This window comes from Cyprinus carpio, chromosome A8, assembly GCF_018340385.1.
Source record: "Cyprinus carpio isolate SPL01 chromosome A8, ASM1834038v1, whole genome shotgun sequence".
NCBI classification, from domain to species: domain Eukaryota; kingdom Metazoa; phylum Chordata; class Actinopteri; order Cypriniformes; family Cyprinidae; genus Cyprinus; species Cyprinus carpio.
Genome location: NC_056579.1, coordinates 25,639,198 through 25,657,646, shown reverse-complemented (window position 1 = coordinate 25,657,646; position 18,449 = coordinate 25,639,198). Strand labels below are relative to the sequence as shown.

The following is an 18,449-nucleotide window of genomic DNA, read 5'->3' as shown; positions in this document are numbered from 1 at the left end:
CTGGCTAGAGAGACACAATGCTCGGGTTTCATGGACAACCAAACAAATTCTTCAATGGTCTGATTCCTGCCAACATAACTGTCCTTCCTCGGTTACATCATCAGTGCAGAGGGGGTAGCAATGGATGATAAAAAGGTACAGTCAGTCTGTGCTTAACCCACTGGCCTTAACCTTCTTGGGTTTTCGCAAATTTCTACAACGGTAAATAGGCACCTCTACGACCATTGTCTGCTCTTGGTCTGGTTTTGTCTGCTACCATGGCATTCCAACAGTTGTAGGAACGTTTTACCACTGCACCCATTCTTCGTCCTGACCCAGAATTAGAGTTCACTATGGAGGTGGATGCACCCAACACCAGGATTGGTGCCATACTCTCTCAGCGACAAGGTAATCCTCTCAAACTCTTCCCTTGTGCCTTCTATTCTTGTAAACTCAACTTTGCAGAGCAAAATTATGATGTGGGAGATCGGGAACTTCTATCCATGAAAGCAGCCTTTGAAGAATGGCGTCACTGGTTGGAAGGAGCCAAACTTCCCTTTGTTGTTTTGGATCACCACAACCTTGAGTACCTCAGATCAACCAAACGACTCAACCCATGACAGGCAAGATGGTCTCTGTTTTTCACTAGTTTCAATTTCAAATTAATCTACCGTCCAGGCTCAAAGAATGTCAAGGCAGACGCTCTCTCTAGGCAGTTCGAATCTGCTCTGATTCCTCCATCTAATGAACCCATAATTCCCTCTAACCATATTCTCACTCCTATCCAGTTGGATATCATAACAGAGATCGCAGAGGCACAGGTCAGTGAGAACTCTCCGCCAGAATGTCCTCCTGAACGCACCTATGTTCCACTCAGTATCCGTCAACGTGTCATGCAATGGGTCCATAACTCTCCCAGTGCCAGGCATCCAGGTATAACAGCCACCATTCAGCTTCTTTCCAACAAATTCTGGGGGCCCACTCTCCAATCAGATACCATTGCCTTTGTTCGTCAGTGTACCATTTGTAGCATCTCCAAATCATCTCTCCAGCAGGCCTACTTAAGCCACTTTTAGTTCTCCAACGGCCATGGTCTCACATAGCCATAGACTTTGTCACGGACCTCCCCATCTCAAGGAACTACACCACCATTCTGACAGTAATCGATCGTTTCTCCAAGGCATGCTGTCTAATACCTTTAAGTAAACTCCCCACAGCCTTTGAAACATCAGGTACTCGTGGAACAGGTCTTCTGCTTTTACGGACTCCCTGAGGACATTGTCTCAGATCGTGGTCCTCAGTTCACTTCCCGGGTGTGGTCTCCGCATTCTGAAAACCCCAGCATCCATGTCAGTCTTACCTCCAGAAACCACCCAAGGTCAAATGGAAAGGTAGAGAGATTGAACCAGGAACTTACACACTTCTTGCATTCTTACTGCCATCACAATCAGAACGACTGGAGTTGTTTTCTTCTATGGGCTGAATATGCACAGAATTCTCTCCGCAAACCATCCGCCAGCCTTACGCCATTTCAATGTGTACTCGGATTTCAACCACCCCTGTTTCCCTGGTCCGGAGAACCCTCAGAACTCACTGCCATAAACGACTGGTTACAGAGAACTGAGGAAACTTGGAATACTGCTCATGTGCATCTTCAGTGCACCATCCGCAGAGTAAAGGAACAGGCTGATCATCACAGAAGGCTAAGCCCTGCTTGCATCCCTGGTCAATGGGTCTGGCTCTCCACCAAGGATCTTCGCCTTCGACTCCCATGCAGGAAATTAAGTCCCAGGTATGTGGGTCCATTCAAAGTCATTAGACCGATCACACCAGTATCTTAACGCTTGCCCCCCCCCCCAATTATCGTATCTCACCACTTTTCATGTGTCTCTGCTCAAGCCTGTTGGTGGTCCAAGAGGAGAGAGGGACCAGGAGGAGGCCGTGAACAAGAGTCCCCTCCCATCACCTTGGACGGTGAGGAGGCATACCAGGTGCAGGAAATCCTGGACTCCCGACGCCGGGGCAGGTTACTACAATAACTTATTGACTGGGAGGGGTATGGCCCAGAGGAAAGATCTTGGATCACTGCACAGGATATCTTGGATCCTTCACTCACTGCTGAATTCCATAGCGCACACCCTCACAAACCAGCTCCCCGCTCCCGTGGAAGACCTCAGCATCGAATACCTCGCTTCAGGAGCCACTTGCAGGGAGGGGGCTCTGTCACAAATTAGGCTTCTGTGGCTCTCTCCAATCGCCACCAAAGGGAACCCTCTCCTGAGTACTAACGTTCATGGACTTCTTTTCACATAATCCCCATGCCTGGGACTGATTGCTAGCACAGGTGTTTCCCCTTAGCTCCCTTATTTAAACTGCTTCTGGAGTCTTAGCCATTGCAAAGGCTTGTATTGCCCCAGCTACATTTCTGAGCATTTCTTCCTGTTAGTTTGATCTCTTGTGTATTACCCTGGCCTGTTTGATATCGTGTGATTCTCTGCTGCCTGCCCTTGTGACCATACTGTTGGATTCTACTCACTATTCCCTGTCTGCCGCCTGCCTCGACTCTCGCTCTGTTACAGTTTGCTCTTCTGTATTGTCTCTGTTCTTGACGCCGGTGATTGATTACTGCCTGTTTGATTCTGTTATAACTATTAAAGCTGCAAATGGATCTGCACGCCTCTGACCCTTCATTACACATGGTATTTTAAAGTTTCCTAATATTGTGTTGGAGGCCCCTACAATAGGTTTAAATGCATCTAAGGTCTGGAAACATTGTAATTTTCTCAGAATATACATTTAATATTAGAGTCATTTGTCAATGATTTCGAAACGATTAATTCCAAGCAAGTTCGGAGCAAACCCCTCCCTTCCATAATCCTGCTCTGATTGGTCAGCTGGCCAAGCCTGTTGTGATTAGCACAGAGAGGAGTCTATGACTCCTACAATTGACAAAGATACCATTGACAAAGCACCTTTACATAAAACAATAATATAGTGCTATTTTTCGTTCTTATAATAATACAAAAACACTTGTGCAAGCGAATTGTGCCCACAGTTAAAGTTTAGCTGCTCAACTGTGAAGACTTAAAACAATAATGGTGGATACGTTAGCCGAGTGCTAACGTGACTGACTGATGAAACAATACAGTTTGTAAACAAATGTCTACTGTAATGTTTGAAGAACGACTGACAAAAGACGCTCTGTCTTAACTTTTAATCAGAACGCAGAATAGCTGTATCACAGGAGCACCAGCCTAACTCGCTCGTCTCTCCCGCATTAACCCTATAACTGCCAGCGCAGCACAATAAACAGCAATTTCACAATCATTTTAATTTTTTTATGCTACACTACATTCTTTATTATTAAACATAGTAATTAAAACAACATCAGTCTGTTTTATCAAGCTTTTGGAGAAATTATTAAATGAACAATTGGAATCTTTTCTGGAAATAAATAATATTCTTTCTCCTTTTCAATCTGGATTTAGAAAGCAGTATAGTACTGTCACTGCTGCTTTGAAAGTGTTTAGTGACATTATTGATGCCTTAGATTGCAAATAAAAAAAATAAATAAATCATTTATTTTTCTTGACTTATCAAAGGCTTTTGTCACAGTTGATCATGGCATACTCCTAAATAGACTCTCCATTGTTAGTCTCTCTGAAAATGCTATTAAATTATTTACCAACTATCTTTCATGCCGAACACAGTGTGTGCTTTTAAAAGACTGTACTTAATCTATTTTGTCACTTCCAAAGGTGTCCCTCAGGGGTCTGTTCTGGGACCTATTTTATTTTCCTTGTATATAAATAATTTATGCGATAACATTCCAAATGCTAAATACCATCTGTATGCAGACGACACTGCTATTTACTGCTGTGCTCCATCAGCTTTACAAGCACTTCACTATTTACTATCAACGTTTGATATTGTTCAGTTACCTTTACAGTATGTCAACTTAAGCTGATTTTAAACACAGATAAAACTAGTTATTTTTTTTTTTTTCAAATGCTAAAGTTGTACCAAGTAATCTTCCTAACATTATATCCTTCCAGGGGGAAAAAAATAGAATATGTTGTAAGTTATAAATACCTGGACATCATATCTGATAGTTAACTTTAATGCTATGTATTCATAAATTAATTTTAAAACTTTACTACAGAAATAGATCTTTATTTTCTTTTAAAGCAAGGAAATATTAGGTATCTGCTACCTTCTTACCACTTTTAGATTAATCTAATCTACTGTAATTAAAACAAAAAAAAAAATAAAAAACAAAAACAAAAACAGGATCAAGGGTAATTTTTTTTTTTTATTTATTGTTATTTTTTTTTTTTTTTGTACCAAGTACAATACCAATAAAACAATACCAAATAAAAATTCTTAGGGTATACAACGACGGTAACTCAGCCTTGTCATATAAAGTACTATGTATTTGATAACTATCAAAAAAAAAAAAAAAAAAAAAAAAAAACCTTGATCCTGTTTTTCATAGTGTTTTACATACTTATAAGTGTACTTATAAGTCTATTTGTGGTCTAACTCCATCTTATTTGTCTCTGAGCTCTTCTAAATCAAAGGTATGCTACAATCTATGTTCCAATGATCTGTTATATTTTAAAATCCCTCAGGTTCGAACAGAGTTAGGAAAAAAGGGTTTTGGATATAATGCTACTTTAGCTTGGAATAATCTACAAAGCATTCTAAAGCTGACCGTGTTTCCATCATTACATAATTTTAAGCTACTTTTAACAAGCTGTGTGTTTTGTCCTTTTGTTGAATTGTTGTTGTGATCTTTGATTTGAGTGTTGTGGTATAATGTAAACTTGTATATACTATTTTGCTGCTTTCTTGGCCAGGTCACTCTTGCAAAAGAGATTTTAATCTCAAAGAGTTTTTAAACTGGTTAAATAAAAAAAATAAAAAATAAATAAATAATAAATAAAACTCTGTTTATGCCAGGTGTGCTTTTAAGCTTCTTGTTCACTATGTTGACTCATAATATCAATGGCTGACCTTGTCTAGCCGACCAAATGTTATTTTCTTGATCAGGTTCAATTTCAATATTTATTTGAAGAGAAACCATAAAATATTTTAAACCACAACCATGAACCCAACATGGTTGACAGGCAATTAATATACTCTACAATAATAGGTCATTGGATAAAATATAGAAAAAAAAGAGGACATTTACCATAATGTGTTCAAAATGTCTGCCATATAAAAAAATGACATCACATGATGCTGGTCACATGGTTTAGTGATAAAACATTTTTTTTTTTTTTTTTTTAGTTTGCAGGAGGCTGTTTGGTTAGATAAGGCAAGGAAAGTTTATATATATAGCACATTTCGTACACTGGTAATTCAAAGTGCTTTACATAAAAGAAAGTAAAATAATCTTTAAAAAATAATCACAAAAATAAAACAAGGAATTTAAAAACTTTGAAAATGATTTAAAAATTGATTTAAAATGAATTTAAGACAGTTAAAAAAATAGAAAATGATTTTAAATAAAATACAGTCCAATCATTTCGGGTTACATAAAATACAATGCAATACATAAAATGCAGTGCAATCAGTTCGAACATCGCACAGTGCTCATTCAATAAATGCACAGCTAAACAGATGAGTTTGAGTCTAGATTTAAAAGTGGCTAATGTTTTAGCACATCTGATCTCTTCTGGAAGCTGATTCCAACTGCGGGTGGCATAATAACTAAAAGCAGATTCCCCTTGTTTTGTGTGAACCCTTGGTTTTTCTAACTGACTCGATCCTAATGTTCTGAGTGGTCTGTTAGGTTTATATTCAGTGAACATATCTGCAATGTATTTTGGTCCTAGGTCATTGAGTGATTTATAAAGTAGTAAAAGTACTTTAAAATCAATCCTAAATGTAACTGGAAGCCAGTGTAAGGACCTGAAGACTGGTGCAATATGCTCAGATTTTCTGGTTCTAGTCAGAATCCTGGCAGCAGTGTTCTGGATGAGCTGCAGCTGTCTAATGGTCTTCTTGTGAAGGCCGGGTGAGGAGACCATTACAATAGTCCACCCTGCTGATGATAAAGACATGAACACAGTTTCTCCAAGTCTTGACGGATGGAAACAAAACATCTAATTCTTGCAATGTTTTTTAGATGATAGTATGCTGATTTAGTTACTGCTTTTGACATGACTACTGAAACTAAGGTCTGTCTCCAGAATCACACCAAGATTCCTGATTTGATTTTTAGTTGTTATACCCCTAGAGTCAAGATATGCATTCACCTTGAGAACTTCATCTTTGTTTCCAAATGCACTGTGTGTGGGTCCATGAACATGCTGAATCAGGTCAGAAGTGATTAAAACAGTTATAATTTCTTTTGTAGATTTGTTTTCTGCATTATCTATGTGAATATTAAAATTCCCTGCAATAGCAAAACAGTCAAACTCTGAGGAAATCATTGATAACATTTCTGTGAACTCTTCAACAAAGGCTGGAGAGTATTTTGGAGGCCTGTAAATAATGATAAACAGAATGCGTGGAGCACCTTTCAACAAAATCCCTAGATATTCAAAAGAGAAGTACTGACCAAATGACATTTGCTTGCATTGATAAACATCATTAAATAGAGCAGCTACACCTCTCCTAACAGTCCTGAAGACACTCATGAAAGTAAAGTTAGGAGGGGCTGTTTTATTGAGGACTGTTGCACTGCAGCTGTCTTCTAGTCATGTTTCGTTTAGAAACATAAAATCCAGATCGTTTGTGGTTATTAAGTCATCGATTAGAACTTGATGGTAGTGCTTTGTGTCTTTACAGCAATCGTAGTTTGATGCATAATAGGCCGCAGATTAGATGAGTTAGCCCTTCGGCTTGAGAAGGCCTTACACTTTCTATCACGTGATAAAACAGAAATAGAGAAAGCTACAGGCACACTGGGTTCCCGCTTGTTCTGTAAACATTTGTGAATGTTGCTGCTATTATAGCAGGGACCTGACACATATCACTGAGAGCTGGTATCAGTTGTTTTTGGTTCACCTACAGCAGATGGAGGGTTTGGGCCCTGGCGTTGTGGCACCGGCCGGAGAGCTCTCACAGGAGGAGGAGGACGGTTAGTAACATGAAGTAACATGAGTAAAATGAAACATTTTCTTTTTTGAAAGAAATAAGACATTGGCTTTAACAATTTTTATTCATTATTTTGAACTCAAGACTCACTCAGTTAAAAAAAAAAAAAAAAAAAGTGGACATTGCAAAAACTAGGACATGAAGTCAAATTGAAAAACTTGATGTACAAAATATTTATTATAATATGAGAGAATACAGTATGTATAAATGTATATAGTATGTATTTTCTTAGAAAACTGATTCAAAAATAATTAACATCAGTAGACATGAAATGTAACCTAAATTATAGAATGGCCTGCTTATTATAATCAATTATATCTACCGTTTCAGAAATGAGAAAAATAAATGAAGAGCAGTGGGTCCCCAGGTCTGTAGAAGAGAACCACTGACCAACTGAATAAGATAGGTATGCTTTATAACTAGGTACTTATCAATGCTGACACGTGGTGTGCCTCTCACAAGCTTGTTTCTTAGGATATGATTCAACTATATGTGGGCTTATTGTAAAACTCTAAAAATAGACTGTAGAAACTGGAGCACTGTTGGTACAGTAGGAACGCTAAACAAAAAAAACGTTTGTTGTGAAAAAAAGGAGAGGATAAATATTGATGCTAAAAAATGACTAAAGGAGGTTGATCAGTGTTTTACTATCCACTGTGATAAGATATACATATAAAACTCACCTCCAATTCCTGGGCGAAAGTTTCGAGCATAACCTTTCATTAAATCATCCAGATTAGGCAACCAGGATATTTCAATGTCTGTGCCAACATAGTCACCAATATCACTCAGCATGGCCCTATGGGGACAAAACAAACAATGTTCTTCACTTTCTCTTTCACAATTTTATCATAGATGTAGATGTGGATGTGTGACGTGTAATTGCAGTTTGATGGTCACAATATTGAAATATAGTATGTGCACATATTTATCGGAAGTGGACTAAAATACAGGACAGCTTGATGGATTGAAAAAAAAGGTTTTAATTACAGACATTAGGGAAAACCGGATAAAACAGAATCGGAGCATCAAAAAGCAAAACAAAAAAACAAAAACTTGCAGAGGGGCTCAGAGGATGCTGGTTAGACAATCCAAAACAAGCCAAAAAAAAAAAAAAAAAAAAAAAAAAAAAAAAACATTGGTTTACAGTAGAGTCCGAAAAAGAACAAATACACATAGACATAAAACAAAATAAAAATGGGGAAACTGAATCAGGAAGTTAAGGAGGTAATAAGGTCTATGCCCAACAGACATAAAGGACAAATCCAAGTAACAAAACTGACAATGAGAATATACACCAGAATCTCGATGAGAATCTCAAAGCTGAAACAAATAATTTAAAATAATAAGTTTACACTAAAAATAATATTCATCTGTCTATTTGACTGAATGAGCTGTAAATTTTCTTTCATGTTATATTTTTTCTATTTCTATTCTATTTTAATGAAACATTGGTATCTTTTTAGTCCAGTGTTCTCTGTTCCTCCTCGTTTTTCTGAAAAAGATACTGCACAATTGTGGTATGCTCTTCTGATTTAATAAACAATATATCCCATGAAATGAATAATTAAATGTACTAAAATTCATCATTTTTCTTCCCAAATTCCCACATCTCTTTCCCACTTTATTAATCTCTATTATCACTCATCATTAACTTGACCTTAGTGGAGAGAGTGAGCAGCTTCAAATACTTTGGTGTACACATCTCGGAGGACCTGACCTGGACTAATCACATTAAGGCTCAAATTAACAATGACTCTACCACCTGAGACTCCTGAGAAAATTCAAGGTTTCCCCTGGAATCCTGAAAACTTTCTATATCGGGGCTATAGAAAGTATATGGATGTATTTCATCGTGGTATGGAAACAGCTTAGCCTAGGATCATAAGCCCTGCAAAGAGTAGTGCGCTCCGCTAAGCGCATCTCCAGAACTGATCTCCCCTCTCTGCAAAACATCCACACCAGGAGATGTAAATCTAGGGCTGTTTAGATCCTCAAAGTCTCCACCCACCCTGTAAATCCACTGTTTAATCTGCTACAATCAGGCAGACGCTTACGCAGTCTGTTGGCAAAAATGGAGAGGCTCAGAAGGATCTTCTTCCCACACACTATCAGACTATAAAACATGGACATTAAACACACTGCACTTTAGAAACTTTGGTAGTGTAGGGTTACTCATTTACTCTCTGCACACTGCACATTAGAGACTCTGGTAGTGTAGGGTTACTCAATAACTCTCTGCACACTACACTTTACAGACTCTGGTAGTGTAGGGTTACTCAATAACTCTCTGCACACTGCACTTTAGAGACTCTGGTAGTGTAGGGTTACTCAATAACTCTCTGCACACTGCACATTAGAGACTCTGGTAGTGTAGGGTTACTCAATAACTCTCTGCACACTACACTTTAGAAACTCTGGTAGTGTAGGGTTACTCAATAACTCTCTGCACATTGCACTTTTTTTTTTAGATGAGCTAGCTATGCAACACTCATCCTCACTGCACATTGTTTACATCTCTGCACATCATCTGTGTAGTAGTTTAATATATTGTGTATATATATATATTTTTTAATTTATTTATTATTTTTATTTTGCACTTTCTATAAAGAGTATGCCATACCTACATTTCACAGATTGTTGTATGTTATATAACTTGTATGTGACAAATAAAATCTTGAATCTTGAATCTAGCAGTGTTTACCGGAAGAAACAGGGTACACAATATTTGTATCTGTCAAAATAATGGAAAGCTCTTCGAAATATCCATCCATCATCCCATTAATGATGGAACATTTTTGATCAATATCTGAATATTTTTGTTTGTCACATACATGGTTATATGGAGAGCATATGACCAGCAGTGAAATGTAAGTGCAATTGGACAGTGCAATTATTAAAGAATACAAACACAAGAAAATTATATATAAATATGGTATGGAAAAAGGTAAGCTAAAAAAGGAATAAAATAAAATGCTTATAAAATAAAATAAAATGCACAGGACAGTTAACTGTAGACTAATAAATATTAAGATGAGCAGGAATGTACAAGAGAATAATGTGCAAACAGGTTGTACAGGGTATTTACATAACAGCAATAGAGATAAAAATGTAAATACATAAATATAAATAATACAGACTTTGCTGTGTGCAAGTGACAATGTCAGTATGTTAAGTATCTTACTGATAATTAAGTGAAGTCATGTAGAAGTTAAGAGACTGAGTTTGAGAGCCTGATGGCCTGGGGGAAGAAGCTCCTCCTTAGTCTCTCGGTTTATGCCATCAGGCTACGGAAGCACTTATCAGATGGCAGCAAAATGAAAAGACAGTTACCAGGGTAGTAAGAGTCCTTAATGATTTGAACAGCTCTGCTTTTGCAGCTTATGAGGTAGATGTCCTGCAGAGAGGGGAGAGCAGACCCTGAGAAGCGCTCCGCTAAGCGCACAACTCTCTGCAAGGCTCTGCAGTCTTGACTGGAGCTGTTCCCATACCACACTGAGATACACTGAGTCAATATCATTTCTATGGCCCCTGAATAGAAAGTTTTCAGGATTGCTGGCGAAACCCTGAATTTTCTCAGCTGTCGCAGGTGGTACAGTCTTTGCCTGGCTTTATTAACCTGAGTTTGGATGTGTGAAGTCCAACTCAGGTCCTCGGAGATGTTTACACCAAGGTACTTGAAGCTGCTCACCCTCTCCACAGGGGTCCCACTGATCATAAGAGGAGTACAGGGCTGCTGCTATCTCTTCCTGAAGTCCACAATCAGCTCTTTAGTTTTACTCGCATTCATAGAGAGACAATTGTCCTAGCACTATGATGTGAGTTTATCTACCTTATCCAAGTATCATCATCATCATCATTTCTCTTCATCCCCTATGGGACATAAGGCTTCAATGAGCACTCTCCATTGTATTCGGTCCCTGGCAGCATGTTGGGCCTCTCCCCATGACAGGTTCATCTGTTCCCCTCTTGTGTCACAGTTCTGCGCCAGGTGGTTTTGGGTCTCCCTGGTTTTCTTTTACCAGGTGGTGTCCATCTTAGGGCGACTTTTGTGATGCTGTCCTGCTCCATCCTTAACACGTGTCCTATCCATCTCAAGCGTCTTCGTGGTAATCTCCTTGGTGATACTCCAGCTTCCCCGTTTTCTTGTACAATTCATTGTTGGAGATCTTATTAGGCCAAAAATTCTGGCATATTCGTCGGAGGCATCCATTATGGAACACTTCCATTCTCCTCATGTCAGTTTTGATAACTGGCCAGCTCTCTGAACCGTACAGCAGAACAGATTTTACATTACAGTTATATAGGATCATCTTCGTTTTGAGGCTGTATTGTTTTGATCTCCATATAGAACGGAGTTGGGAGAAGGCACCCTGAGCCTTTCCCAGCCTTGCTTTAATATCTTTAGATGCCCCACTGCCCTTACTGATGAGACTGCCCAGATAGGTGAAATTTTCCACAAACTCAAGTGGTTCCTCATTAACAAGGATGGGTGCTGTGGGAATGGAATTGAATCACTTGTGTTTTGGAGGTGTTAATACTGAGCCCAACTTGTCTGGCAAAGTTGTTCAGCCTATCAGTTTTAGCCTGCATGTTGTACTGGTTGGTTGATAGGAGAGCAAGATCATCAGCGAAGTCAAGATCTTCCAGCTGGGAGAGCAGAGTACACTGGATGCCTCTGGGTCTGTCTGCTATGGTGTTGGTTGTAATCCAGTCTATTGCGACCAGGAAGAGGGATAGGGGACCCTTGCACCCTTGTCTCACTCCGGACTGCACAGGAAACCACTCAGAGAGGTGATTTCCCATAATGACACTACACTTAAAATGTTCATAGAATGGTTTTTATGATTGAGATGATCTTTGATGGTATTCCATAGGATTGCAGTATCTTCCAAAGGGTGTGTCGATGGACACTGTCGAAGGCCTTCCTGAAGTCCACGAAGTTGATGTAGAGGGGTGTATTCCATTCCAAGCACTGCTCTATGATGTTACGCAAAGCAAACATCTGGTCCATACATCCTCTCTCCCTTCCTGAAGCCTGCTTGCTCCTGTCTAATTCTGGTGTCAATGGCTGCCCATGCGATTGAGAAGGACTCTGCAGAACACCTTGCTTGGGATAGACAGCAGAGTAATTCCACGCCAGTTGTCACAGTTCTAAATGTTGCCTTTTTTGGGGACTTTGACAATGAGGCCTTTGGACCAATCTTCAGGGTTGGTGTTACTGTTCCAGATGTTTTGGAATAGGTCCATCAGCACTCTTGTTGATGTTAGAATGTCAGCCTTAAGCATCTCGGCATGAATAGCATCTATGTCACATGCCTTGCCACTTTTCAGGGTTTGAATGGCAGCTTTAACTTCAGCAGAGGCAGGGGGGTTGGTGTTGATTTCCAGGATATCCTCTGTTGTTGTGATGTTGGCTGGTTGTTCAGGTTCAGGGAGGTGAGTATTTCCTGGAAGTGTTGAACCCATCTGGCTGCTTGTTCAATCTCTGATGTACAGATGTTGCCATTCTTGTCCATAACATGGGTAGTTTGGTTTGTGCGTCTGCCACAGAGTCGCTTTGTGATCTTGTACACTGTGCCCAGATTTCCATAGGCTAACTAAACAGCTTTTTCAGCTTCACTTGCCAGGTGTTCAACAAAGACCCTTTTGTCTTTTCTAGCACTCCTCTTCACCTCTCTGTCCTTGTTTTTATAGGACATCTTGGTGTTTCTCAAGGAGTCATTGGGACTTGATGTTCAGCAACTTTGCCTTCAGCTCTTTCCTCTCTTCGATTTTCAGCCAAGTGTTAGCGGATATCCATTCATTGGTCCCTTTCTGTTTGAAGCCCAGGACTTTTTGTGCTGTTTCAGAATATATGGTTTTGATAGCATTCCATTTGCTGGGTTCTTCTTCTATTTCACAGGAAGCCTCTAGCGTGCTGAAGCGGTTTCTGAGTTCCAACACAGAACCTTGTTTTTCTTAGGATGTTGGAGCTTTGCAATGTCCAGTTTCTTCTGCCAATGGCCTTGTGGGATTAAATTCTTCAACTTGAGTTTAATGGTGGCAGCAATTAGGTAGTGGTCGCTATAGGCATCTGCACCTCGGTAGGCTCTAACATCTTGCAGTGACCTGCACCATTTACCGTTAATGATGCTGTGGTCGATTTGGTTGATGGTCCTACCATCAGCTGACTGCCATGTGAGCTTATGGATGTTTTTGTGTGGGGAAGATGGTGCACCGATGACCAGGTTGTTACTCGTGCAGAAATCAACAAAGGCGTTCACCATTGATGTTTCTGTCGCCACATCCATGTCTGCCCATTGCTCTCTCGTTGTTGTTGGTTCCCACTTTGGCATTCATGTCACCAGTTAGGAGAAGAACGTCGTGTTGGGGTACTTTGGAAACCACCATTTGCAGTTGTTCATACCAGCTTTTATCCAAGTATGCAGCTTCATTATTGTTGGAAATGAGGCCCAGAACCAGAGTATCATCAGCAAATTTGATAATAGATGTGGAGCTGTGGGAAGATACGCAGTCATGTGTGTAGAGCAGGGGACTCAGGACACAGCACTGTGGAGCTCCCACGTTCAGGGTGATGGAGTTGGAGGTGAACTGGCCTACTTTCACCACTTGAGGTCTACTAGTGAGGAAATCAAGAATCCAGTTGCAGAGTGAAGAATTCAGGCCGAGGTCCATGAGTTTAGAAGCTAGCTTGATGGGGACTATAGTATTAAAAGCTGAGCTTTAGTCGATGAATAGCAGCCTTACATTGCTGCTGTCAATGTGCTTGAGAGAAGAGTCCAGGACATGAGAGATGGCATCTTCAGTAGATCTGTTGGGTCCAAAGTATCAGTGATGGAAGAGCAAATGTTTTTCTTTACAAGTTTCTCAAAGACCTTCATTTACATTTATTTACATTTCTGCATTTAGCAGACGCTTTTATCCAAAGCGGCTTACAGTGCATTCAGGCTATAAATTTTTTTAACAGTATGACTTTGTGACTGTTGATGTGAATGCAACTGGACGATAGTCATTCAGGCAAGAGGGGTTATTGTTCTTAGGCACAGGGATGAGATGTTTTTAAAGGAGGTGGCAACCACCGAGGTAACAAGGGACTCATTAAAAGTAGATGTAAACAAAGCAGTGACCTGATCAGCACAGGACCTCAGAACACGGCCAGAAATCCCATCAGGACCTGCTGCTTTCCTGACATCCACTCACTTTAAGGCCCTCCGAACCTTGTCCTCTGACACAGTGATTACATGATTATCGCTGCTTTTGTTTCTAAGGGCACAGATGGTTCTTAGTCCTTGCCACATGCATCGGGAGTCATTTAGCTGGAAATGGAACTCTTTTCTTTCCCTGGAACAGCATTGTATGCGGCAGTGCGTTTATTTACTGCAGCACGGATTGTTCTGTCCACCCACGGTTTCTGATTTGGGAAGGTCCTTGTTTACATAGCTTAATGCTACATCTGCAAACTTGCTGACGTCAGAGGAACTTGCTCAGAACATGTCCCAGTCGATGTCATCAAGAGTGGGCGGACCAGCGTGTCACTACTCTCTGCACCGGGGGTTCTTGAACGAGCCTTTGTTTATATTCTGGTGTGAGGAAAATGGCGGCATGGTCCGATTTGCCAAAAGCCAGTAGTGAGAAAGCTTTGTAGGCATTCTTAAACTGAGAGTAGCAATGATCCAGTATATTCAGTCCTCTGGTTGGACAGGATACATGTTGATAAAAGTTTGGCATGACCTGTCTGAGGTTGGCTTTGTTAAAGTCCCCCGTGATGATAGAAGCAGTGCCAGGATGTTTGTTAATTTAACCGCTGAGCACATCGTGAAGCTTAGACAAAGCCAAGCTTGTGTCTGCCTGTGGTGGAATGTAGACAGCAGTAACGATTATCGATGAAAACTCCGGGGGCAGATAGAATGGGCGGCAAATAATGGATAAATGTTCCAGATAAGGAGAGCAGGAGCATGACAGAGTGGAGATATTCCTTGGGTCACACCATTTCCTGTTGGTCATGAAACACACTCCACCACCTTTGGATTTACCGGCCTCTACTGTCTTGTCCATCCGTAAAACAGAGAAGTTATCAGACGGCATTACAGCAGTGTCCGGGAGTGAGGTTGTGAGCCATGTTTCAGATAAACAAAGGATGTTATGTCAACATACACGTTACATAACATACAGTAACTACAGTAATATTTAACTTGTTGTTTATGGTCTGCAGAAAGTATGGGGCAGTAGGAAAACGGTGGCTAAAAGGGAATAAAATCAGGAAGGGAAACAAGGGAGACAACAAAGGAGACAAGTAAAGCCAATTAAACAGCAACGGGCAAATAAGGGAAGGAGCTGAGAAACAATGGAACTGACAGAGAAACACATAAATGTAGGTCTGATTACGTTAGGGTAACACGTAGTTAGGGCTGCCTGCTATCTCCGATGCTCTTTGCAATAATGACTGAAACTCTTTATAAACCTATGCTTCCTACAGCGGGATTTTCTCAGCGTGATTTATTATTATATATTTACAATCCATCTACGACAGTTCCTATGATAATTTCTGCTTTAAAAACATTTAGACAAATATCAGGATAAAAGCTCAATATAGGGAAAAGTGACCTAGCTCAACAGCAATCTTCTGAAACCTTATCTTCTTCAGTTCAGAGTTAAAATTCTTAGGAATCAATGTCACTAAGATATATGCTGATCTGTTTAAGGAGAACTTTTCAAAACTACTGCTAGCTGCCTCACGTCAAAGAAGCTTTTTAATTTTCAGCACATAGAGACTCTTTCACATAGATATCATACTATAGAGACTGCTGTCTGTTCACTGGGCTAGCAAATACAAAAAAAAAAAAATAAATAAGGGTAACAATTTAATTGATGTTCAACAAATTAAATATATATAAACAGATACAGATATAATGCAGATAAATAAATGATAAAGCTTGGCTTATTGAATATTAGATCCCTTTCTACAAAAGCTTTTTTTTTTTTTTTTTGTAAATGATATGATCAGATCATAACTTAGATGTGCTCTGTTTGACAGAAACTGACTAAAACCAGATGATTACATTATTATATATATGTCCTCTCCCACCCCCATTCCCCCAAGATCACTGTTATAAACATGAGCCGTGTCCAAAAGGTAAATGGGTGAGGTGTTGCTACAATTTATAGCAATAACTTTTGAGTATTTCTCAGAGGCCTGGTTTTAAGTATAATTTGTTTGAAGTAATGGTGCTTCATATAACATTATCCAGAGAAAGAAGTGTTAATGATAAATCCCCTGTGATGTTTGTCCTGGCTACTGCATACAGGCCACCAGGGCACCATAGAGACTTTATTAAAGAATTTGCTGATTTTCTATCCGAGTTAGTGCTGGCTGCAGATAAAGTCTTAATTGTTGGTGATTTTAATATCCATGTTGATGTTTAAAAAAGATGCATTGGGATCAGCATTTATAGACAATCTATGCTCTACTGGGGTTAGACAAAACTTCTCAGGACTTACTCATTGTCGTAATCATAATTTAGATTTAATACTATCACATGGAATTGATGTTGATTGTGTTTAAATTATGCAGCCAAGCGATGATATCTCGGATCATTATCTAGTCTTGTGCATACTCCATATAGCTATAGCTGCAAATTCAGCTGTGTTCTTAAACTGTGTTCCGAAGATGAACGGCGGTCATACGGGTTTGGAACGACATGAGGGTGAGTCATTAATGACATAATTTTAATATTTGGGTGAACTAACCCTTTAATTTGTATAACAACTTAGGCTTTTTAATGTGTTTAATATTTGTCTTGTGTCCCTTTGTTTGCTTAAATGTTTTGTCAAATAATAGTAATAATAATAAATCACATTGTTATAAAAAGGGTTAATTTCTTATTGTATAATTCTATAAAATATATTTTTTGAAATATTAAAGCAATAGATGAGATAGATTGCACAAACCAATGTTATATTGATGATGCTGCATGCACACAGATAGGTGTCAGTACCAAAATCAAAGTTTGCAGTAACAGATGCGACTGTAAATGCGGTATTCATTGTGACCTATGATAGAGTAATTCTGTGTTTCCTAGAATGGACAGTTCACAGTGATCAGCAACATACAGTAGCTGGTATTACACAACATTTAGTGGCACATGCTACTCAAATAGCCTGCCCTACAACATATACAAAAAAAAAGACTTAGAAATATGTATATTTACCAGTTATTTAAAAATCACTAAATCAGTCTGTTTATTTATTTATGTTTTTCCTGACACAATTAGTATAGCTGCACATGTCTCACGTGTCAGTGGAGAATGGCATGTGCCATTGACACTTGTGACATATGCCGATGGATTGTGTCACTGACATTAAATACATATCAAATATTTTTTAATAAGTAGGCTATATAAAACAAAAGGTCCCACTTTATTTTAAGTGGTCTTAACTACTATTTACTTACATTTTAATTAATATTTTGGTACGGTGTACTTATTGTGTACATACATGACTTACATTGTATATTTTAAAAATACCTGCATGTAATTACATCTGTAATTAATTTCTGTAATTACATTTATAATTACACTGTCGACCCATCCCTTACACCTGAACCCACCTTAATCCTACCCATACCACCAAACCTGTCCCTAACCTTACCTGTATCCCACCTCAATAGCAGCAAAAGTGTTTTGCAATACAGTATGAACACAATAAGTATATTGTGCTTATTTTTTGATATAAGTACATAGTAGTTATGGCCACTTAATATAAAGTGGTACCAAACAAAATGAATAATAAATATAAATACATATATGACACAACTCAAATATTAAACACATTAAGAAGCTGTAATGATTAGTCCACTGAGGGCGAGCGTAGTGAGACCCCAAGTGCAGTTTATTTACAAGGTGATAATCCAAACATAATCCAAACAAGATACACAGACTTGACTTGATGAGGCACGAACAGACTTGACTAGGCTTGAAACAGACTTGACATGAACAGACTTGACATTGACCGAGACAGGTCAATGAACAACTAGACTCACCAACAGCAGGTTACAATGTTACGTTAATACACGACAAGAGACAATGGCACAAACATGACTACTTATAGAAACTATGAGGGTAACATGACAGGAACAAACCAAGGGGAAACAAGACACATGACTAAGACAACCAATGAGTAAACATAACTGATAAATCACATGACAAGACAAACCAATCAGAACATGACACAATGAACAAGAGAAACCAATAGCAAGATGACAAGAGGGTAAGGGAAGCATGACACAAACAGCATAAATCAAACTACAAAATAAAACACATGAAAACAAGAACATGAAACAAAACCCCAAAACAGACATTACA

At 39.1% G+C, this 18,449-nt stretch overlaps 1 protein-coding gene across 1 annotated transcript in view; it reads right to left on the bottom strand.

Moving 5' to 3' along the window:
• gabrd (gamma-aminobutyric acid type A receptor subunit delta) overlaps positions 1-9,228 on the bottom strand; it is a 30,143-nt gene extending 20,915 nt beyond the window's left edge. Inside the window, exons 1-2 of the mRNA XM_042762944.1 lie at positions 9,098-9,228; positions 7,770-7,885 (exon numbers count right to left, since the gene is read on the bottom strand). Of these exons, the coding sequence (XP_042618878.1) occupies positions 7,770-7,885; positions 9,098-9,219 (238 nt within the window). The 5' untranslated portion in view covers positions 9,220-9,228. The remainder of the gene's footprint in view (positions 1-7,769; positions 7,886-9,097) is intronic.
• Between the last annotated feature and the right edge of the window lie 9,221 nt (positions 9,229-18,449).